The 25731-nt window shown below is 33.3% G+C and overlaps 1 protein-coding gene across 1 annotated transcript in view; it reads left to right on the top strand.

The window, feature by feature from the left end:
* Positions 1-25137, top strand: part of LOC111001473 (paired box protein Pax-6-like) — a 57651-nt gene extending 32514 nt beyond the window's left edge. Inside the window, exons 3-6 of the mRNA XM_022271384.2 lie at positions 470-610; positions 22408-22689; positions 23104-23288; positions 23904-25137. Coding sequence (XP_022127076.2) covers positions 470-610; positions 22408-22689; positions 23104-23288; positions 23904-24431 — 1136 coding nt within the window. The 3' untranslated portion in view covers positions 24432-25137. The remainder of the gene's footprint in view (positions 1-469; positions 611-22407; positions 22690-23103; positions 23289-23903) is intronic.
* Positions 25138-25731: the final 594 nt, after the last annotated feature.

Below are 25731 nucleotides of genomic sequence, written 5' to 3'. Positions count from 1 at the left end.
TTTTCTGTATATAAACTAGAACTCTGAGTTCAAATTAAAGTTTACTAACAAATAAAAAATAAGGGGTTTATAATAAGAGGGTTTTAGAGGGAATTAGGGGATTTAAGGGTTGTTTGTATTTTTGTATGTTGTATCATTAAAAAAAACTCCTTTGGTGTGGACACCCCTTATGATTTAGTGGTTTGAAAGATTTTTAAAATTAATTTAATATTTTGTTTTTCTTGACGTTCATAAGTGTACATGTTTAGCTATATGAATAAAGATAATTTGATTTGAAAGATATATGGATAGTAGCCGATTCTCAGACTTACTGAAGATGCATAAAAATTTCATAGTCGAGCCGTTTTGCAGAAGTATGGGAACGAACATTGTGAACCGAGATTTTTATATATTATGATAATGATAATTTCCTCTGTATCGTACAATGCTTTGTTCAATACAATGTCTTAATAATATTAATTCTTTACAGGTACACTTCGCCCACCAGGCCTGATCGGCGGAAGTAAGCCAAAAGTTGCAACACCTGCCGTCGTTTCCAAGATAGAACAATACAAACGTGAAAATCCGACAATCTTTGCGTGGGAGATTCGGGAGCGACTGATTTCTGAAGGTAAATACTATTCTATAAATATATAGAAGTAATGCAGTGTTTTATACATAAAATAAATATAACATTTGACAGCTATTTTGACGGATATTTACGTACTTATCATATATTTAGTTTTTGTTATTTTGTTACACTCAAAACTGTTCCATCTTGTGTCTGTTGTTTTAATAATAATTTCTTATTAAATTGTTACTATTAATCTTACAGAGACTTATTATTAATTAGACGTGTATTTTAACACAAGCAAAGTAATGTACTATTTATTGCTTATCAAATATGAGTATAATGAGGGAAGAGATTGCATTCTTTCCGTCCCCAAATTTGGATTGTCTTCGTAGGGTTTGGTTATTGGGATACAGATAGAACATCGATGGACTGTCACAGTCTGATCTTAGATTGTTTTTAATCTGAGATTGTGGACTTATAGTGTACGCGTTTTTGTGAATAAAAGTAATATAATAAGGGTGAAATCGAGCTAGTTTTAGTTAAAGCGCTCGCGGTAAAATCTTACAAAGCGGCAACCTTAGAACTGATTTTGTATAAGAAGTTAAAATACCCTTTGTGCGCCGGGAGCGATCACGAATTTCGGTTCTTGCGCATTCATAACTTCTTGCTAAGTGCACCCTTTCTCGCGACAACAAAACTCAATTGTCAGTTGAAAATCGCCCAATCAAACTTAATTATATTACTCAATGCTGATTTTATGTTAGATTTTTTACGAAAACCCGTCAGCCATTGAAGTTTTTAAAAAATGTGTTTATTTATATATTTTTATATGTTTATTTATAAACAATTCATTATAATGAGATAGATAGATAGACTCACGTCTTCCGTAACAAACTTCCAGTTATGGGTAGGTAAGACTAATTATACATAAAATTAATAAGATTAGTTTAAATAGGGTTTAATTAAGATTCGATAATAGTGAACCACGTACACAGTTATCATACGTATATTTATATAATATACATTACATTAAACAACCCAAGTTTTGAAGTCGGTATTTTTAATGCGTAATACGGTGCGTCGAGGCCCTCTAGAATTACAGTATCTGGTTTCCGGGCTTGCGTGTCATAGTTTCGCTTTTGTTTTTTCTGTAATTATTATAATAAATACATTGAGGTTTCAATACTACAAGCGTTAGTGACTTCGCCTGGAATAAATATATATTAACAACATAAAATTACCACACACTGATATGTGATGAATCAAGGAATGCCTTGGAGCAGGGCATAAAAATAAGTAATCAGCTGCAATCAATCAAATATAAATACATTTCTCAATCAAATATCTATACTCATTTATTAAGAACATTTTCATATTTATAATACACATAACTTTCCTTACAGTTCAAGCAATGCGATAGTCTTAATCCTTAACAACACATAAGTATACATGTTTAATGTGTAAATTGTAAACTAAATTAATTTTGGTTCGTTAATGGTGAAATCTTGCCAGAAAACCTATAACTCATACTAAAATATTATAAATATTATATTTTTTAATAAAAATTGGTACCGTTTGAGTCTAGTCACCTGACTACAATACAAAGTACTCAGTTTGGGTTATTATAAAATAAACATATATACTTTTTGATAATTTAAACTGTTTTTAATTACCACAATGGTCGGAAATTCGATCTTAATTGTCGCAACATGACCGTTTTTCTCTCCATCGGAAAATTCACTTCAGAATTTTGTGACATGTCGTACACACATTTGTTGTTTTATTTCTTTATATGACAGATAATACTTGTTATTTTAACTTAATGTATTAAGTGCAGTCAAAACCGTATACGACGTCATTTAGAACAACAGGCTGGACCAAAATCAAAGGTCCCGGCTGAATTCTATTGTATTAAGTATTTAATAACAACGCCATCGGCTGTTACGACTGTTACGACTAAATATGAATAGTTACTGTTAAATGAAACGACTATTTTAGAGTAGTCAGTGTTTATTATTTATTGTATATTAGACAATGGCGAAAATGGTAGTAGGTACACAGAGTACCTAATCATAGTGATTAAACATGACTTAGACTACTTAATATAGCAGAGTAGACATGGTAATGACTGAAGGCGCCAAACTTAAATTTTATACTAACAGTTACGTTATAACAGGGTTCACATTGATGGATAAATTACCAAATAGCTATAGAACACATAAATTATTCGGAAGATAAATGCTCGAAACTTCGCGTTTTAAGACGAATAGCGCTATCTGACAGTCGTGAAACGCAACAATATTGTTTATCCTACCAGTAAGTAATAAATAGCTTATTCAGAACTTATCCGTGCATTGTGAAACAGACCTTTAGACTGTATATCATCCATGAAAATATAAACTAAATAAGTTTATTTTTTTTATATAATATATTAGTTAATCGCGTTCGTTTTTCAAATCCAATTACACCTGTTAAATGAACTTTAGGCGGGGTCAACACATTTTGGGAGGTCACGCACAAGCCAATGAAATGCCAAGTGATCTATTAGTTTCAGAGGCTTACCGGATATTCTAGAAGCCTTTTAACCGATTAGATTAGTTTTTGTTTGGTTTGGTAACTAACCATATTATTGATTAAATCAATAGTGCAATGGGCTTTCTAAGTCTTATAAGGGTGACACAAAAAAAAGTTGCTAAGTGCGGAAACAGAGTCCCTACATACATACATACATACAAGGGCGACGATTTCCTAAATCTTAAGTTACTCGTCAAAAGCATTGTCAGACGTAGGCACTCTTCGACTGTTACATTGCATTCAAACAAACAAAACAAAAAATATCTTTATTCATATAGGTAAACAAGTACACTTTATGAATGTCAAAAAATTAAATTAATTGTAAATTTACATTTATTGCCAGTTCTCAAATCAAGGGCGTAGAACGGAAGATAAGAACTGGCAAAAAACTCTTCGCCACCCTTTTTAATCGCCTCACTCCTTACATAGCAATTAAGATTTAATTATTTATTTCTCATTATTTCTCATTAAAATACTATATTATGTTAGCTACGCTTCAAAAGAGAGCTAGCTGTGTCAGTGTATTTATTTAAGATACTTACGGGTCGGGTGCATAATCCGGATATAATGGAGAGACTGGGTCTACGGGTACCAAGTAGAAACCTGAAGCTTACGTCTAAACTTTTGGATGTACCGCGCACACATTCCAACTTGGTTAGCAAAGCGCCACTCACGCGAGCAATACAGATCATTAACAAAATTTCTATTCAGGTAGACCTATTTGTTTGTACACTGGCTGAGCTAATTCACAAGAGTTGCTTGATATATTGTTAGTTATAAGATTTAGGGCCTGTTTCACAATGTCCGGTTAAGTTCCAAATAAGCTATTTATTACTTATTGGTAGGACAAATAGTATTTTTGCGTTTCACGACTGTCAGATAGCGCTATACGTCATGAAATTTGAAGTATCTTATTTGGAACTTTTATCTTTCGAATAATTTATGTGTTGCATAGCTATTTGGCACTTTATCCATACATTGTGAAACAGGCCCTTAGGCATATAAGTTTATTTTTTTAATGTTTTTATGTAGGATAATTGGTGTGGGAATTATTTTGGAGTTCTATCGAATTATTAGTAACTACCGAATTAGTAGTTTCTATCTAAACAAGATAGAAAAATGCAGAGGAATAAATAAATGTTTAAAGCAACGTCAAATAATTTTGCGTTACTTCTATTATTTAGTATTCAGAGACGTATATATATATATACCTTTGTCTTTCTCAAAAGCACTCGTCATAGATGTTTTTGATTGTGTTCCCTTTGGAGTAGACTCTAGGGTCGTGGGGTTCAAGCCCAGAGGTGCCAATTAAGGATTTAAGGATGGTAGTCCCAACAGAATTGGTGATTTTCTCATTCAACGAATAAATACTGGAAATGTTGCAGAGAAAAAGCATGACCAAACTTTTTATATTTAATTTTTCTATTTCTTAAATACATTTTACAAATGTGATTAATTTAACAATAAATATAAACACATATTTTTTTCCGAGAGTCCTTTGAATTAACATTCATTTTTATCAGACTGTAACAACTTGTTTAACACAATTACCAAGTGTTAAATTAATATAAACGTAATTAGCTAACTGATAAAATTCGATTGCTTCTTGAATAAACGGTAGAGGTAAGTGGGTATTATGGGCGTCGGTTATGAGGCCAAGAAGCCAATTGTGATAATTGCACGTAAACTCACATTCTATAGCAAAACCAAACGATTGAATTACAAAACATCACAACCGCCATACCGTTTCGATCTTATCTCTCATTCAATAAGGGTTATAATTAAACATTACTGTTAGTACAGTTTCTCTAGAGTAACTGGTTCTGGACATTTTCTGGTTTATATGGATACCGGATTAGGACAAGATAGCATTCTTGATGGAGACATTGTGCTAATGTGATCATTTCCAAGTTGAAAGCCTCTTAAAAGGTTTATTTTTCACAACAGGTTATTGTTACACAATTTGGTTTAATGGTGGCTTTTGCAGTTAATGGAATTACTTTAAAATTATTGACAAATTGTAATTGAACTTTAAAAAATACGTCGGATTTCGGGGTGATTTAAAATAATTTATCTTGTTAAGTAACACGTAATTGTATTTACTTGCCCTACATTATGTTTCATTTTAATTACTATATATAAAATAAACAATTTTGAATTTTAATGTACAAACTAAACTAAATGTTGTGTGCTCAAGTACTCAAAGTTTTGGAAAGCCACCTATATAAATAAGAAATTAATGTGTTAATACATTTTAAAAATATCAGTTTTGCTTAGTATTTTACGAAATTTGCAGTTTACTATTTCTTTCTTTCTTTTGATCTCAAATCATAGTTTGATCTCAACTTTCATTTGGGAACTTGCACCGGTTGTTAATACAGAAGGCAAGAAATCACATGGATGTTTACCAACTAGATGGACGGTTAATTAAAGATCGATATCCAATCAAATCGCTAAAGTTTCGTCAGACCAATGACTGAACGAAACATTTAACGAGTTTTCTAAACTTATTCATAGGCAACAAGACTCACCTAAGCTAACCATTTACAATAAAACAAAACACGGAATTTCTAAGCTCTCAGTTCTACACGATCACAACGAAATAATCATGGCGGATTTGACAACATGTTTACAATTTCACCAAATACCACAATTTGAAACAAAAACCACTCTGGCTGGTCAGACAGATAGTTAAACTTTTCGACGCTGCTTTATTTAACTCAAAATGCTTGCGACTACATTGAATATCGATATTTAATTAACTGTCTAGAGATTCAATTAACTACCTGATTTAAACTATACTGAAACAGATCAAGTAAAAGATTCGTCGTTTCTAATTCTATACAGTATACACTATGACTGTGTTGGACAAAAATCAATGGAAACAGACGGACTGCTCCACGTTCCATTGGTGACTACGATGCTCAAACATGAGCTACCGACATAGTGAGATTTATTTCAATCAATAAAATTACGTTAATGTTTAAAATATTCACTTCGCAATTACTTTAAAGTTTATCTTATTCTAAAACAAAAGCTCCGATTAAATCACTGTACTCTAATATAGTCTTTACGTTTATGTGAACAAGACTCAATTCATTTCATTGTTGTTCTCTTCAATTGTTGAAATGTGTTTAAAATAATTGCGGTGCACCCATGCCCGTTGTATGTGCAAATTGCAAACAATTATTCATAAATGCTCATTTTTACTGTAAATACCGATATTTTTACAGGAAGTGAGCTTTTATAAAGTGAACGAAAGACCACGTTCAGTTCACACGTACATTTAATTTTAAATCATTGCCTTTGCTCATTAGGATAAATAGTATTTAAAATATATGAGTCTAATTGCACTGTTTAAGAGTGATGTTTCCTCTCTTTCTGGCATATTGTGTTTACAGTGATGAAAAGAGATAGATGCAGGATAGTATTTTAGAACATGGGGCAAACGGCTGACCTAAAGTGATAGAGCCGCCCAAGGAAACTCAATGTCAATGACGCGAGTACGTAGCCGTCCTTTTAAGAATAGATCATTTGTTGAAAGTTTGTTTTTAAGTATTATGTGCGTTATGGTTGTAATTGGCCCTGGCTTGCCATAATGATGTGAAGCAGATCTGTTCCATCGCTTTGGTCATTCTGCCATAAACCACAAGAGAGATTTTTGTGTATTAAAGCTCTTTTATTACACAAAAACCTCTATTTTTTATACATGTGTCTCTACTAAGGCAAATTTTAAATTACATTCTAGCCTAACTTAATAATAACTTAAGTCTAACCTAGTAAAAAGGGTGTATACATAGGAAAGTTTCGAATAACACTGCTTACACAAAAATAGGTCGTGTCCACATGTTTTAGGGAAGACACCGCTTTTTATATTTTCGCATATGAGTTAATATAATGTTCACATGTGTTTGTTCTAATTTTGTTTTCCAAATAAAAAAATATGTCTATTGTAAAGAACCCGTGTTATTATTTTAAAAACAAATTTCCAAATTGGAATACTGAAGCTGTGATGTATTTATGATTGCGTCTAATTGAAGGATGGTTTCGGTTTATCAAAGCGTGTTGACCGGAGCGGACCACCTGCTGACGAATAGAGATTGTTATCACTAATATCTATCAGACAAATTAGACCTTTTTAGTATAAAAAGCAAGGTATTTTATTGGTATTTCTATAACAAGTATCATTCAACTTGCCCTGTATTAATTTAATAATATATAATAAGCTCTTTCAGTATGTTTTTTTTTATTTTCCCTAAGTTTATTTTATATTTGATTAGTCTTATACGAATTTAACGAATTTATTTCACAAGAATGTTAGCGCGTGCTCCTATTTCACTACGCCTCTTACTGATAGAGGACAAATCTTTGTTTTTAATTTGTTTTATTATTATTAATTACTTAAGACAACATGGTGCAACGTGGTGTAATGGTTGCAGCTCCTTACAAAAATTGTGTAAAACTAAAAAACTTGGCGGTTAAAAAGAGTGGCGGAGAGTTTATTGCCAGTTCTTCTCTTTCGTTCCTCGTCCTTGATTTGAATCACGAATTCAATAATAGGGAATAGAAATAACCTTCCTAACAAACCGATATCAATACTATTGTTTAATGAAATATGAATCAAATTTATGAAATTGCTACTATAAATTGGCTGATGGTGTAATCACTAATCATCAAGTAAGCCTCCTGCCAGTTTGCCCCTGTTCTATAAAAAAAAACATGGAACTTTAAACCCTGGTTGTCTATCGAGTCCCGTCATAAATTTCAGTTTAGAAGCTTTAATATCTCCTTGTCCATAAAAAAAAATTAAAAATAACGGTCACAATCTTATGCACAAATAAAGCACCAATGAATTATTAGTTTATTTTAATTATGGATTCTCTCCGTTAAAAACGATTCTTCGCTGTGAGTGCGCGTAATGCACTAATAGCGCATCTCCGAGCCGCGATGGCCGCTGCTTTTCCGCTACTCATACCTAATGCATTAAAAACTATCAAACAGCGTACTCCTCTCTTAAAGGCCGGCAACGCACCCGCTAATAAGGGGGGTCTATGGGTTGCGATGACTGCCTTTTGGGTGTCCCGCAGGCTCATTTGCCCCCTTATTATACATAAATAATAGGTGTTACTTACACTGATAAAACTTTAAAGGTTGTCTTGAGAAGGCTTTACTCAAGAATGCGATATACAGTTAGGATAAATTTGATTTGTGAAAGTATTAGAAATAAACAAATTGAATAGATATCAAATCGAATTCATTACAAAATGAGCACGTTCATAATAGAGTTTTTATTGTGACGCGTGCGCAACTGTGAGCGTGTTTATGAAATTGGTTAAATTGATTATTTCATAACTGAATAGCATTCTATCGTGAGCTAACTATGGGGGGTATACTTGGGATAAAGAGCCATCTAGCGGAATTAAAAAGAGTTATCCGAGCAATAATTTATTTCATTACAAGGATGTTCTATGCCTAGTAATAATATTAATGAAAGAAATGAATGTTGAGTTAATATTAATAATGATAATATTGTATTTTATTAACATAGCTTTTACACATTTAATGAAAACACTTTTTACCGGATTGAAGTTATGTATTATTATAAACTTATAACTATTTAACATAAATGCCTGGAAGAGATCGCTTGTTAGCGATAAGGCCGCCCGTTGCATCCCTTGTAATTTATATATATTGTGTTATTTGTGTTTCTTTAGCAACGAAGTGTAAATAAATAAATAGTTTTAAATTCTTCCGACGTTTTGCGTGCTTTACAGCGTGCGTGGTCACGGTGACTGAAGACAAAGGTGTTAAATGTCAAAAAGTATTACAGCTGTAGAAAAAGTTACATTATCTGTATTTATTTTCCTGGAGTTGATATAGACTAAAAGATGAAGAGTTTTTGCAGAAATTGCCCTCGGTGTCCTCCATTTTATAAGTTTTGATACATAATTTCAATCTGGTAAAAAAGTGTTTTCTTTTTAAATGATAATATTAATAAAAAATCTTTAAATACCTGTCAACAGAATATATTTTTTTCGATGAAACCTGCACTGTTGACCTATGTCCTATATTTCAAATTAAAAAAAACAGTGGCGTTTCAACTTCCTTAGGTCTTGAGCTCAGATTTCTGTATCTGTTTCATGATCATTTGCCAAACGATAGGGCAAGTAGGTGATGCTGTGCCTGACTCACGCCGTTGGCATTTTGACTCAGGCAAGCCAGTTTTCTTACGATGTTTTTCTTCACCGTTCAAGCAAATGTTATATGCGCACATCGACCGTCTATTAATGCACAGCCGGGGATCGAATCTACGACCTCGAGATGAGAGTAGCTGAAGCCTATTTGCTCTATCAGTAAGTTGAAATGTAATAATAATAATTAACTGTTCTCATATTCTGCCACCCAATCGGGCTTTAATTTGTCCCTAAAGGAATATTACATTTAACATTAGTTTTATGAATTCAGTTTGTATCGTACATATCATGTCAAACATTACTAAATTTATATCAACTACAGTGTCCCACAAATAATCATTTATTGAATTTTTTTTTCTACAATGTGAGTTTTAGTGTCAGAGAACTTTGCGGACCAACATACATGTAACTGCAAACTCGCTTAGATAAATAGATACTCAAATATCATAAAATTCCAACAATATTATAAACCTCCATTTTTGTTAATTAGAAAATTTTTAAAGTATGAAAAAAACCTGCGTAGACGCGCGGGAAGTGGGAACCAATTCACTGATCTCGTTAATTTCTTCTAAAGCTATCAAAACACCAGCTCTTATATCGTCTAAATTTTAATAAGGAGACCACTACTGCCTTTGTTCGCCATGAATCAGCGGTTTTTTACAATGGCTTGCGCAACTTATCAACAAAATCGATATCGTCTTATGAGGCGTTTCGGCTCCAGCTACTGACCATATTTAATTCGTTGAATTCTTTTGAATTATACTGATTTTCAACGCTTTTTAATAACCGACTCCACAAGCATTGTATACAACAAAGTTAAGTAGACTTTATACAGTTTAACGTACAAATAATATGAGTGTATTAAGACATATACATTTATTTATTAATAATATAATAAAGTTAAATTTCTACTTTCGTTTGCTTTATATAAAAATCAAACAAGTATATCACTTGAATGGGAAGAAAATAAAATATATTTGATGTATTTTAAAACAGTTTTACAGATAAACAGAGAACAGTAGATATATTTAAATCACAGTTGTTCAAACGTTGAAATAAAATACAAATTTAAGCATCTACTTTAGCTAAACTAAGCAGCAACCTTATAAACGTGACCCCATCAAAGTTCACCGAAGCACTTCCAATTTAAAATAGTCTCAAGTTTTTTACGAGACTTTTTTGACATTTACTAACAAGATCGCTCCGTATAGAAGAAATAAATCAAATCGTCATTGCTCCCAATAAACCGATACATTTATTGATTTGTTACAGCATCATTCGGTTCTCATACAAAAAAACTTTTTAAAACATTAATATGGACCTGGTTTTATTGTTATATTTTAAGTTATATGTCGACATCCGTCAGACAACTGAGTGTTTTAAGTTTTAAACCACTATGAGCCAGCTACCTACTGAAGTATTTCTGAACCAATTCGGCTTAGCGTCCTTTAAGAAAATTCAGCATACAAATGCTTAAAATGCCGTCATCCATTCGGGAGCCCTCTCGTATTATCTTCTCTTAACTAACCATAAAATGTATTAACTAAAATATATTATTAAAAGGAGTCCCTTTAGGCAAGGTTCCGAAGATACTGGCAGCGTTCCCCCTTTGAATAGCTAGACTAATTCTTTGTGCGAGTTAGCTGCCATCTCTTCGTTCTCCTGTGATGTCGACTAACCTTTTTGGTATCAATTATCAATTGAAATTGAAGTATTATTGAAATAGATTTCAAAGAAGCCTTTATACCATTCAAATTTAGCGGCTTTTCCACAGATTATGTCACTAACTCTTTTTTGACATATATAAGTTATTCTTAACGCTAAGAATCCATTCTAAATATTATCCTAAATCCTATCTCCTAGTAATATGTGTGTAAGCGATAAAAAGTAGGCTCTATTATACGGATTCATAAATCAAAAGTCAAAGGTGTTACAAAAGCTGTTAATCACGTTGGCACGTCTGTTAATTTGCCCGTTCATTGCTAATTGAAATGGGGAAGTGCGCGGGCGCAGCTCAGTAGGGCCCCCTGTGGGCAAACACCTTTTTACGAGTCCCACTCTACGGGTGCCGCCTGATTGCCTTCTTGTATTATGCTAGCCATTTATTTAGTTCACTCATGTATCGTTACATATTCCTGGAAAGTTGTTTACATTTAATTTTAATCTTATATCTTTAAACGAGCAATTCTTGTATATATATATATATATATATGGAATCTCGGGATCGGCTCCAACGATTTTGATGAAATTTAGTATACGGGGGGTTTCGGGAGCGATAAATCGATCTAGCTAGGAATAAATGACAGAAAATAACAAAAAGGTGGTGTTTGAGAAGTCCCAATTCAAACTGAAAAATGTATCTTCCTGACATCTATCGGCAAATAATAATACTATTTTTTTTAAATTGCTTTAACGACACAACAACACTAAAGCTATTCCAGCATATATAATCTATATTGTTCATGTTTCATCATTTTATTACTATGTAATTCGTACTTATATATAATTTCCAAAAAAACAATTTATAAAAAAATAAAAATACCGAGTAATAAAAAGTGTAGTGCAACGGGCGTGATTGCTGAAACAACGGCTTTCAGGTAATAGAAATAAAAGAAACTTTATAACAAAAAAAAATTCAACTAAACCAATTTTATTGCCGCAAACTTACATTGGTAAAAACTATTGCTATTAAAGCAGTGTTGGCTTAGTGGTTCCAAGGACTCTCATCCTTGAGGTTGTAGGTTCGATCCCCAGCTATGCACTAATGGACTTTCTATAAACATTTAACATTCGCTCCAACGGTGAAAGAAGTAGAGAAACCGGCTTGCCTTAGTCCCACAGTCGACGGCGTATGTCACACGAAACTGATCACCAACTTGCCTATTAAATTGACAAATGATCATCAAACTGGGCTTCACAGGCCCTGGACCTAAATATGTTATTCCGTTACTGATTTATAAATACTATTGATATTAAGAACACTACCGATCTTTGGGGTATTTCTGTAAAAATAATTAGTAGCATAATTGATATAATTGCCCCCCATCTAGCTATAATTTTCAACAATTGTATCGAAAGTGGGGAGTTTCCCGATCTTATGAAACATAGTAAAGTAATTCCTTTATTTAAAGCAGGTAATATGTCCGACCCCAGTAATTTTAGACCTATTTCCGTACTACCTACCTGTAGTAAAATCTTTGAAAAAACTATATTAAATCAACTTGTAAGTCATTTTAACGCAAACAAATTATTACACAATAATCAGTTCGGTTTTATCAAGGGTCGCTCGACAGCCGATGCCGGCGTTGAGTTATATAGATATATAGTTAAGGCTTGGGAGGAGTCGCATGACGCCTTAGGTGTTTTCTGCGACTTATCCAAAGCATTTGATTGTGTCCAACACGAGACCTTAATCGGGAAACTCCGCCACTATGGCATCAAGAATACCGCACTGAATCTTCTGACTTCGTACTTACATGGTAGAACTCAGAAGGTCGAAGTGAATGGTAAGAGGTCCTCTGGGTCGGCAGTGGATATGGGGGTACCACAGGGCTCAATTCTTGGCCCTTTCCTCTTTCTTGTTTATATAAATGATCTACCTTTCATGGTAGAGAAAAAACATCAGATAGTTTTGTTTGCAGATGATACGTCCTTGATTTTTAAAATCAAAAGACAAATAACCAATTTTGACGATGTGAACAACGCTCTCTCTTCGATTGTCCATTGGTTTAGTATGAATAACCTTCTGCTTAATGCTAAGAAAACGAAATGCATTAAATTTTGTGCAAGAAATGCGAGGGTTATGGGTACTAGACCAACTATAAATAATGAGGAATTGAATCTGGATGATACAACTGTATTTCTTGGGATCACCTTGGATTCAAAACTTCAGTGGTCCCCTCATATCAACGGATTGGCGAAGAGACTTAGTTCTGCAGCTTACGCGGTTAAAAAAATTCGCTCACTGACTGATGTCGATACAGCTAAACTTGTTTATTTTAGTTACTTTCACAGCTTAATGACTTATGGCTTATTGTTATGGGGTCACGCTGCTGATGTCGAATCTGTTTTCATTCTGCAGAAGAGGGCTATTCGTGCAATCTATAATTTAAAATGTAGGGAATCTCTCAGAGATAAATTCAAGGAAATTAATATACTTACCTTTCCCTCGCAATATATTTATGAAAATATTATGTTTGTATACAAAAATAGTGATAAATATACTAGATTAGAACATACGCACAATGTCAATACTCGGAACAAACGCAGGCTGCAATTTCCCCGTACTAGACTGTGTAAAGTTAGTAATTCTTTTTTGGGGAAAGGGATACTCTTCTTTAATAAAATCCCAGAGGCTCTTTTATCTCTGCCTTTTAATAAATTTAAGAAATGTATTAAAGAAAAGCTGTGTAAAAAGGCTTACTATAAAGTTATTGATTATCTAGTTGATAAAAGGGCCTGGGACTAGTGCTGGGCAGGCTGCCTCTAATTAATTTGATATGTTTGTTTTAAATATTGTTTGATGATTTGCTTTTTTAAAAGAGTACCGAGAGTTTTTTACGCCGGCTTTTTCTCTCGGCCTACACCCTCTGTCTTTGCCGATGAGTAGGGATGCCTACAAGTTTGAATTGATTGACGTGGAATAAGTGATACCTAGAAGATCTTATGTTCCAAAATAAACGTATTTTATTTTTTTATTTTTTTTATTTTATTTATTCATTTATTACTTGGTAGTTTTCTTTTAACTTCTATGCATAATATATCCTGGCCTTTCATCACCCTTTTTTGTATTTAGGTTCTCGTAAAACCCTGAATCCTGAAGATAATAATAATATAATAATTATTTATTTTCTCTCATATAACATTTACAACAATAAATAAGTTTACAGTTGAGAAGGTATTGGGAGACTGGTTTCCAAACTAGGTAAGAACCTGTGATATATTATATTGCTGTGCAGAAACAGACGCTATCCTTTTCCATCACAACCCGATATTAATTTGATTGAAAGAGATAAATGTCATTACTTACTAAAGAAATCTACTGTAATTGTGTATAATTTAGGGAAATTTCACACCTACGCGTTTAGCTTATCGGCAACTATAAACATCTTATCAACAATCTTGATGTACAAGCCTTATAAATTATTATATAAGATTAGAATTTAAAGCATATTTTGTTTAAACTAAATTGAATTCAAGAAGATTTTATTATTCTTTTGGTAAGCTTTTCATGGACATCTAAACAAATGTTCGTTTTAAAGGATAGTTTTAGTAGTTCTCTTTTGTTTTATTTAAAATTTACTGAACATTTTTATAATTTTATAAAGTCCGTTGGTATCATTTGCGTCTATTGTAGTATATAGTTATGGAACAGAAACATTTCTGCGCCTATATTTATTTATTTAGAAGTCCTAGAACAATATGTATGCTAAGAAAATAATAATGTCAAAAATTTTACACATCTATTCAAATTTATACCACATTATAACATTAGTAGGACGATTGTTGCAAAGGATATTTTGATCAATGTTTGTAGTAATAAAGTTGTAAGAGCGAGATAGCCTCAATAGTAAAAGGGACAGTGATAGGTCAAATGTTTAAAATGAAATTATATCCAGGAAAACCCCGAACTTCAAGACAAGTCAGTCCCTAATCAAATTTATCAGAAAGTCGGCTTAAACAAATAAATTAATTCCGAGCCATTAGGCACAAGATCCGTTTGTTAATGTCTCAATTTAGAAGCGGACGTAAATCTTCGGAGGCGTGACAATTACTGTTACTATCCAATACAAACAAAAAGGTTTTCCGTCAATTATCGATAAATTAACCCGATTAAACACTGAGGCGTCGGCGCCGGAGCTTATCTTCGGACATGCCACGCTTTTAGGCAGGTACTTCTAACAAGGTTTTTATTACCGAAGAAATTTAGCAAAAATTGAAAAGATAGTGTCCGGAAGGAATGCTCTAAATTTATGGAAGTGATAAACATTGTTGACACACGTTATTTTCGTCAATAAATTCTATCTACCTGCGTATTTCTATTAATATAACATATCATAGATATGTTATAGATTAGAATGATATTAAGAATAAACATAGCCAAAAAAAGCAGAGCAGTGATGGCCTAGTGGCTTTAGCGTACGACTCTATACCTGAGGTCGTAGGTTCGATCCTGGGCTGTGCACTAATGGACTTTCTCTTAGTGCGGATTTAACATTTGCTCGAACGGTGAAGGAAAACATCGTGAGGAAACCGAGATGTCTTAGACCCAAAAAGTCGACGACGTGTGTTAGCCACTGGAGGCTGAACACCTATTAGATTTAATAATGATCATGAAACAGATTCAGAAATCTGAGGCCTAAAGAGGTTAACTGATTTTTTTTATAGCCCAAAAAACCTGTATCGTCGGCCTACCCTACATATACACCTTCACGTACATCATAACACACATCACAGCCAAATTAGATATTACTTAGTTAAATGCATTGAATAATTATATTGTTATTCTCTGAACCTTTTGTAATATTCCATCTTTGGCGATATTTATAATATTGTTTGTTTTTGTATATTATTTTATTTAGCTAATTACATTGTTAAAATTATAATAAATAATTAAAAACCTAAAATTAATTTAAATAAACATTATTGATGTGCGTGCTATGTGCAGAATTACCTCTTGCTCGTATAGTGTAGGCAAACTTTACAGAAAGCCAATTAGGTGAATTGTCTATAAGATGATCTCCGGATATTAGATCAAGAACCAAATAGAGTTTTACGGCTACTGGATTAGTATCATAGTTTCATTAATTGCGTTTTGCGATCATGCTGAAGCCTTTTTGCGGAAAATCTATCTTCGATTCATTAAAATACTAGTAAAACCAGCTGCCCACTGAAGTATTTCCGAACCAATTCGACTTACGGTCTTCTAGAAAATACAATTTTTAAAAAGGCCGGCAACTGGTATTGAAAGTGTCCATGGGTTGCGAGCGGTATTACTTAAGATCAGGTGAGCCTCCTGCCCGTATGCCCCCTGTTCTATTAAAAATAATATTCATTCATAAAAGGCCGGTAACGCACTTGTGAGCCCTCTGGCATTGAGTGTCTATATGCGGAGGTATTACTTGACATTAGATGAGTATCTTGCTCGTATGTCCTATGTTCTATAAAAAAGAAAATACCGTTTCTTAAAAGGCTGGCAACGCACTCGCGAGCCTTCTAGCATTGAGTGTCAATCGGCAGTGGTATCGCTTAACATTAGATGAGCCTACTCGTTTGCCCGTTTGCCTGTTCCATATAAAAAAAAGAATCGAAAATTTTAATAGACGTAGACCATTGTGACTAATCATGATAAAACGACTTTAGACAAATTGCATGGCCATGACTAAGCATTTAGAATCTGAGTTGATCCGAAATCATTAAAAGAACAATTATAGATATCGTGGTTCCCACCTGCAACCTGTTGTTGGATAATGATCTTTTTCAAAACAAACACTTAGATATACTTAGCGTGGTATCAAAATAATTTTATACTTAATTTGAATTTAGAACATTGGAGGGGCTTGTATTTTATTTATGTCCAATAATAAATGTAAATATTTATTGCTATTACAAAGAATAAGCCATCAACACAATTATTTAATGCTGACTTTGAATTTAGAACATTGAACAGCTGTGATTACTGTATTTATAAATGAGCATAAATGTTTAGGCATGCTATTGCTTGCAATTCAAATTCAAAATGCATAAGTACATTTTACATTTACTGCCAGTACTCAACTCAAGGGCAAAGAACGGAAGAGAAGAACTTCCCGCCACTCTTTTTCCTGCATATTCCATGCATAATGTGATCCAGAATAATATTTAAGACTTTAAAGCATTCATAGTGTTAGTAAATACTTTTTAGTGACCTTTCAAAGCATGTTTTTTCAAAGAATATATTCTTAGAGAAATAGTACTCAGATGAAGGATTTTACTTTATTATATACAAGAATTTATATAATATGTATTATTTATTATAGTAATAATATACGATAATTATATATCCAATAGGGCGATCGTAAACAGTAGTAACTTTCATACAAGGAAATCTCATTTAACTAAAGTACGCAAGTGTAAAATAAAAAGCGGAATTTAAAACAAAAAGTAAAGAATTCAAAGCCTCCAACGACAAGATTGCTTACATTTTCGATTATGCCTCGTTACGGAACAAAACCGATTTAACTGCTTTTTGTTAGATATTAATAACGCGTTGCTAAACTAACCTTTTTATTTTTAAACTATTTGGGGTAATGGTAAAATTGTTTTAAGGAGGATTTTATTTTTAAGCTATCAAAAGATCGCTCCAATGGTTTTTGTTTTTTCTGATAAGCAGAAATTTTAAGCACAAACTAGATAAACCATCCTAGTTTTATAATAATCATAACATCAAATACCACTTTTCCTTTTGACCATATTCAGTGAAGGCTTGTTCAGTTCTTGAAGGAATTTGCAATCTCCAACGTATTACTGATCTTCTTGGTTCTCTCTCTACGCAGAGAGTCTACGTCTTTCGATTGAAATATAGTACTATGGTGAATGTTCTTAAGAATTGTTTAGGTTGATCTTGTTGACATCAATTTAACATACCATCAACATTACCTTGATTACTGGAAGTCTTCCACATCCGTTTCACAAGGCACTTTCTTTTGCGAACTCGCGAATTGTGGAATCGACTCCTGATGGGGTCATACCTGAGAGACAACCTGTTGGAGGTTGGACAACCTGTTCAAACATAGAGTGTACTCCTACTTCATAGGCCGGCAAAGCCCCACTAAAATGCCTTTTATGGGTGTCCCGTAGAATTTTTTTATATAATAGACATCAATACATATATAAATTTGTATTTATATATGTATAGTATAAGTTTTTGTGTATGTATCAATATTATTCTACTAACTCAAGGAATACCAAAAATCTATTAATTATTTATTTATACAAGCTTGCCAACGCTTTAATTCATTGGTACAAGAAAAATAGAATACAGTATTTAATGTGACAAGCATTTATAGGTATTCGAAGCGATTAAAATATATAAAAATTAATTTCAAAGTGTGAGGGCAACAGCTATGGTTTTCCATTTATTCTACATGGTCTGACATTTGTATATTATCTGGACAGATGTGAAATATTCTTCTACGAAGCCTTTGGTAGCAATTTCCAGGAATATTTTTCTCCTAGCCCGATCAAAACGTTTTCCGTTGGCTCTTAACCGGACGACGATTCATAGCCTTTTCTATGGAGGCATCACCGATTACGAACTCAACAAATTGTGAAGCACTTTTTTGTTATTTCGACGTGCTAACAATGAAACAGAGGCGCGCAACTGATCATTACCATTATGCTATAAAAGGCTTTGTGTTTTGGGTAAATTATAACAGGTAGGCTTTGTGTTTTACTCGAGAGCACAATGGGGCTTCATTACTAAGCGTGACCACATTAAATGTGAGACGCCATTTTCTTGTGTAAAAGAAGTCAGAGGGCCGCGCTTCGTTCGGTTCGGTTGCCTTCAGCATCGCTGTAACAATGAAATTTGTATATCTCCATTTTTACTATGTGATAATAATCATGGTCGAAAACTTAATATTAAAAATTAGCGTAATGCAGCCTGAGATACGGGAAATAGTAGCAGTGGACATGTTCCGAACACGACTGCGATATTTTTTGGTAGATCTAATGTAACAAGAGCATATATATATGTATGGTGGCGTGATATATTTATGTCTTTAATAACGCGAATGAACTTTGAACCTAATTTATGCTATTTAGAATTCCGATCTCAACCACATTAATAATTTTTAGTAGTCCGAAAAATACAAGACACATAAATCTACTCGATTAGGAGATATTATCTATAGATTAATTAATGGTGCCCTTAGCAAAAACTTTTGGATGAACTTACAATAATACCTGTTACATGATTTTTGTCTGTACTAAATACACAAATATTCAAACCCAAAACGTATCAATCAAGTTCTCAACGTTTATACCTTAATTATTCAATTTTGATATTTTACTAAAATTATTACGATTAGTAGATGGCGCCGGTTGGAGGAGGTTTAAATAAGAGTCTCTAGGAGAAAAAATATTTCTAATTGTTTTTGTATACAATTTTGAAGGCGGATGAAAGTTTCAAGAAATAAATGAGGCATGATTATTACACGTGTTTGATACAGCTTTAATGATAAATTGCTTTTTCGAACCAATTCAACTTCGGGTCCTTCAAGAAAAGAGCATACTAATTCTTAAAAGGCTGGCAATGCAATTGCGAGCACTTCGGCATTGAGTATCCATGGGCGGGCGGCGATTACTTAACATCAGTTGAGCCTCCTGCCAATTTGCCTCTCATTACATAAAAAAATTAAAACAACAGTGCGTATGCGACCTTTGAAATATCTTCACACTTCTTTCCGTACATTACAATGTTTCTAACATTTGAGTCAGTTATTAATATAATAATAGTGACAGGTTTGCAATTATTGTTACCATTCGAACAAAAACACCTAAATGCGCTATTTATCGTAATTACTCAAAATGTCGTAAAGGCAATTTGCTGCTATTTACACAAAATAGATATATTCCGTCTACTGATTACCATTGGTACTTGTTACTGATAATTAAGCGGACAATTACTTAGACTTTCGAATATATATGACGCTTAACACGAACAATACGTAGAATTCAATAGTTAGTCTTTTTATTGCATTGCAAAAGTGCATTTGAAAATATTTTGATAATAACAATTGAAAAACAGTATTTCTTACTTAATGTACAATTAATAACTTCAAGTAAGTTTTCATTATTTAAAACCTATGTTAAAGTTAATTCAAAGTATCTGATTAATTATTTTATTTTATTTAAGTAAGTATTCCTAAAGCTAATCACTAAACTATATCCAAACAATTACATTACACACAAAAGCCAAAACGGCATACACATTGAAACAGAAACATAAAGCACAGTTTTAACAAAGCAAAGTACTAAGATTAATTGATTAGTAGATTAAAATATATATTTAATATGAAGGAACAAACAAAGCATATAAGTAAAAGATGCCTTAGTTTTTTAAATATTTTTTTAAGATTTTTTTAGTCACATTAAATATATCGATTTGCTGGTAATTTATGTTGTAATCTGTAGGTATGCGATACATAACCGAGTTTCGTTCATTATCTAATCAGAAAATCCTCGAAGCCAGTAAAAACCTCGGTAATTGCAGCAATTACGACAAAAACCTAATACCTATTACAAGTCGAGTACTCAGTAGCTTTACAACGAATTCAACGACAATTACAAACGGACAGCCTATTATTAATAAATACTTATTACTCGAAGTATTTCCTGAAAATTATATTGGATGTCTGCCAAGGTTGTATTGGCACGCACGCGAGCACGCATCTTAACAGCGTTTGAACCTTCACGCCTGCCTGTTTATACGTTGCATGATAACCGAACTGTATGTATACGTCCTTATATAGGCACTTCACAATCATTAGGTATTTTCTATTAAGCAGATTTCTCTAAGGTTTGATTAAACGTAATTTTTAGAGTATACAAACTCAGTTTTGTATCGCGAAGACTGGACATACAACGATATTTCATTAAGGAGTATTAATAATATTGATATGCCATATTAAGTATTACTTAATTAAATGTATTGAATATTTTTTAATGTTTTTTCCTTTTCTGTAAATATGTATTCCATTTATGTCTATAATTTTTATGTTTTCATATATAATTTTTATAAACTAATAAAATTATACTTTTAAAATTAATAACAAAATATAACTTAAACAGTCATAGGTTATTCATTCATTCAGTAATTCATAAATCGAAATTTTTGTCAGTATTTGAAGGTCAAGGTAAGGTTATTAGAGTCCAACCCAACAAGTACTATATATTTTATTCCCCTCATCAATAGTTCAGTCTCTGACCGGACTAATAGCATAAAGTATTAAAAATATTGCGTTCAAGTACAAACCCGTAGACTAGTTCTTTAATGACCACTGACGCTTCAACTAAAACGCGTTTGCTGATAATTATCACAACAAGAAATAGACCAGAAAACTGCAATTATGCATTAGTTACTTGATGACTTGAAGCAGGAAATAATTTTTTAATAACATATTATTAACTGCACGGATTTGTGGCAAATAATATCATGTTGTCCTTGTGCCTTCAGCGCGCGATTCTCATCCCTGAGGTTCGATTCCCAGCTGTGCAATGAACTTTTCTATCTATCATTCGCTATAGGCGTGTTTAAGACCCAAACAGTCCAGAGCGTGTCAGGCACAGGAGACTGATCGCCTACCTTCCTATTAGATTGGCAAATGTTCATGAAACCGACACAAACATCCGACCTAAAAAAGTTGTAACGCCACTGAAGTTTTTTGTATTTTTTGTTATATAATGCCTGTTTAAATAAGTATTGTTTGATGATTTGCTTTTTTAAAAGAGTACCGAGAGTTTTTTACGCCGGCTTTTTCTCTCGGCCTACACCCTCTGTCTTCTTTGCCGATGAGTAGGGATTCCTACAGGTTCAAATTTATTGACATGTAATAAGTGATTCATTAATGATCTTATGTTTCAAAATAAATGTATTTTATTTCATTTTTATAAACGTATGAATCCTTTGTTTTAACAGAATGACAAGAGATCGGATCATGTCGCTGTTAAAAATTCACAATTAACTGCTCCTATTTTTCCAAGCAATCTTAATCTAGGAATTGTAACTATCAACTAATATATATGGTTAAATATGTTAGTATTAAAACTTCGTTACATAAATTATTAGGCATGTAACGGAAGATCTTGCCTTACAATCAATATTTTACAGGCAACCCTAGTAAAAAAAATATAATATTAAAAAGCAATGTAAATCTATAGGCACCCAAACTCAGTGAGCCTCCCGCCTCCTGCTATATAAAAAAATAATAATAAATGTCTGAGAAATAAAAAAATCAACATTACTATGTGACCTTCACGCATCATCACAGTGACATAGACAATTTTATTAACAGATGAATCTAATTCTATCATTTTTGTTGCCAGGTGTATGTACGAACGCGACAGCGCCTAGCGTATCATCAATCAATAGAATACTGAGGAACAGGGCTGCTGAAAGAGCTGCCGCAGAGTTTGCCAGGGCGGCGGGCTATGGGCTGTATGCTGCCCCTCCGCCCTACGGCAGTTTCCCTTGGGGCGGAAGCGGCGGGGTGTGGCCACATGGTAGCTTGCCGCTCCCACCAGGTGTAGCTGCACCGTCCGTAGGCGTGCCTCATCCAGATGCGATGAAACAAGGCTTCTTATCATCAACGGGGAGAGGGCTTATCGGTAAGTGATTATAGTGTTGAAATATTTTTTTTAATAGTGCATCAAATTTTAAATTAATATAATCGGTACTTCTGTAGATTGAATATTGTCAATTGAAAATTATTATTTTGATGTACTTTAGCAAAGGTGTTTGTATAAAAAAAATAGTTGTACAGTATTCAATAGATTTTTACAATATTTATTTTTTGGCTAATTACAAATGTAATTAATTACAGCAAGGAAATGCTGCCTGCTTGATTTTCTTTTTTTATAAATATTTAGTTATTTATGTTATTACTTTGTACGTTAATAAAATTGTAAATACTGTATTCTTGATCTTAAATAAAGTTTATTATATTAAAGATAGGAACTATTACAATTAAATATTTAAATTTTAAATCCGAAATCCGTTCTTTACACTATATTTTTTTATAGATGTCGACGGCGATGACTCAGGCTCTTTAGACGGTGAACAACCAAAGTTTAGACGAAATAGAACCACATTTAGTCCAGATCAATTAGAAGAACTTGAAAAGGAATTTGAGAAGTCGCATTATCCTTGTGTGTCGACGAGAGAGAGGCTCGCTTCTAAAACATCTCTGTCTGAGGCCCGTGTACAGGTGATTATTCAAAGAATTTCTTATTATTTTTAGTATATTTTTGTTGTAGCAGTATTTATATTAAATTTGTAAAGTTTTTTGAGTAAAGTGAGCAAGTTATGATTAACGTATAATTTTTATAAGTACTTTTATACTAAATATGAGCTTATTATAATAACACGTATTTTATGTAAAGCATTGTTGGCCTAGTGGCTTCAGCGTGCGACTCTCATACCTGAGGTCGTAGGTTCGATCCCCGGCTGTGCGCCAATGGAATTTATTTCTATGTGCGTATTTAACATTTGCTCGTACGGTGAAGGAAAACATCGTGAGGAAACCGACATGTCTTAGACCCAAAAAGTCGACGATTTGTGTCAGGCACTGGAGGCTGATCACCTACTTGATTTCACTGATACTAGATTCAGAAATCTGAGGCCAAGACCTAAAGAGGTTGTAGCACCACTGATTTGTTTATTTTTTTTATTTATGTAAAACAAAAATGTTTCCATGTTTTTGGTAAAATAGATAAGCCGAGTAAAGCCTTATGACGTATTAAAATCAAGCCTTATCTACTATTAATATCTATCAAAGAGTGAGTACCGAATACTAATCTGGTTTATTTACCGTTACTGACAGGTTTGGTTTTCCAACAGACGAGCCAAGTGGAGGCGCCACCAGCGCATGAATCTCCTCAAGCGCGGTGGTGGCTCACCTACACACCGCCTCCCACACTCACCCTCCCGCTCCCGATCGCGCTCTTTGTCCCCGACGCGTATTGCCTACCACACACCACAAATGGGCGGAGAGAATAGCGCGTTCAAGGCCCTCACTCACGACGCCAACGCCATGAAGGCTCTATCCCACGCGCAGTTCGAGACGAACGCGCTCAAAGCTCTATCACAGCAGACGTTCGATTTCAAACCACACCCTGGATTGGAGAGCAGCGCGTTCAAAGCCTTTGTACCAAACACAGCGGCCGCCTTGCTCGCGGCGCAGTCGATGCAAATGACCAGATACGAGTCTGATTCAGATGAGGAGATAAATGTGCATGATGAGAGTGAAGATGAAGGCGTAAAGCAAAAAAAGGCCAGGTCAAGATCAACTAGTCCCTGTCGACAGAGGTCTAACGATGTGCCCCTACAATTAACGAAGCATGATCGTTGATTTGTAATTATTAATTAATTGTAAATTTATGTAAATATGTAGATACTGAGCTAATTAATGTACAAGATCAAATTTAGTTTGCACAAATTATTTAATATACAAAATTATTTTTTAATCGAAAAGTATTTTATGAATTTTAAACACTTTTAAAGAAGGTTCTTAATATAAGATCTTTATTATGATTTCTAATGCGTTATACCCTTCGTGAGTTCCTAGACAATGTTTGATAGAAAATTTTGTTAAAAATCGATTAAAATTGTGACCTTTGTTTTCCTTTTAGTTGAAATCGACTGAAATATATGTAGTCTAAGGCGTCTGAAGTGGGTTAAAAATTTTGTAATTTAGAAATTGTTTAAAGATTACACAAAAATTCACGTCACCTTAAGATTATTAAAATTATTGTTGGACACTGTATATTTTTGCTTTAATGGTTCCTAGATAGGTATAAAAACCTCCTTAGAGAGTGTAAAACAAAAGATGACGATTCGCCTGTATTTGGTGGGACTGAAGCTAACTAATCACATAGAGCGACATGCGTCAATTTTTGTTTATATACTTCTCGATCAACGAATAGCATAGTTCGCTGACTTTTAACTGCCAGTTCATAAAAGCCGTTAAAGTCAGCGATTTTAATAGTTAATTACACATGTAAATTATTTATTGAATAGAAAATTTTATCGTAATGTAAATATATAGTGATAGTTAAATGGGTACCTATTAAATATTTTAATAAATATTAATTGATTTTTATATGGCTTTCATTTGGATTTTCTGATGTTCTCTCTCACTTCCTTTACTATAATAATATTCTTCATTCACTTTAGTTATAAGTGCTTGACACCCGAATACATTGAAAATTAGTTTTAGAAGCTTTTGAGCAGGTCTACCATGCTCTCACCATCCAGTCATATTTTAACTAAGTTCTGCTTTCTTCAACCGCTGTGCTGATAGTTAGTGTGAATGAAGATGGGAGATTTGATCATACAAATAACATATCATACATATATTGGATAGTGATATATATTATTTAGATAGTCAATGGCTCCCTCTATACTCCATAATCCTAGATAAAACAAAGTTTTAAGCCTACGCAAAGAAATTGTATGATTCATATAATTCATGCGATAGTAATAACCAGAGTAGTATTGGCTTAGTGGCTACAGCGTGCGACTCTCGTCTGTGCACTGATGGACTTTTGGAAAACTTTAAAAAAAACAATAGTAACATGAGAAACTTAATATTAATATGTATATACGACTGAGATACACGTCGCCATTAGCCGTCTCAATTTTAGTTAACT

Source organism: Pieris rapae, chromosome 22 (assembly GCF_905147795.1).
Source record: "Pieris rapae chromosome 22, ilPieRapa1.1, whole genome shotgun sequence".
Classification (NCBI taxonomy): Eukaryota; Metazoa; Arthropoda; class Insecta; order Lepidoptera; family Pieridae; genus Pieris; species Pieris rapae.
The sequence above is the reverse complement of the archived record's forward strand: the minus strand, read 5'-3'. Positions and strand labels throughout refer to the sequence as shown.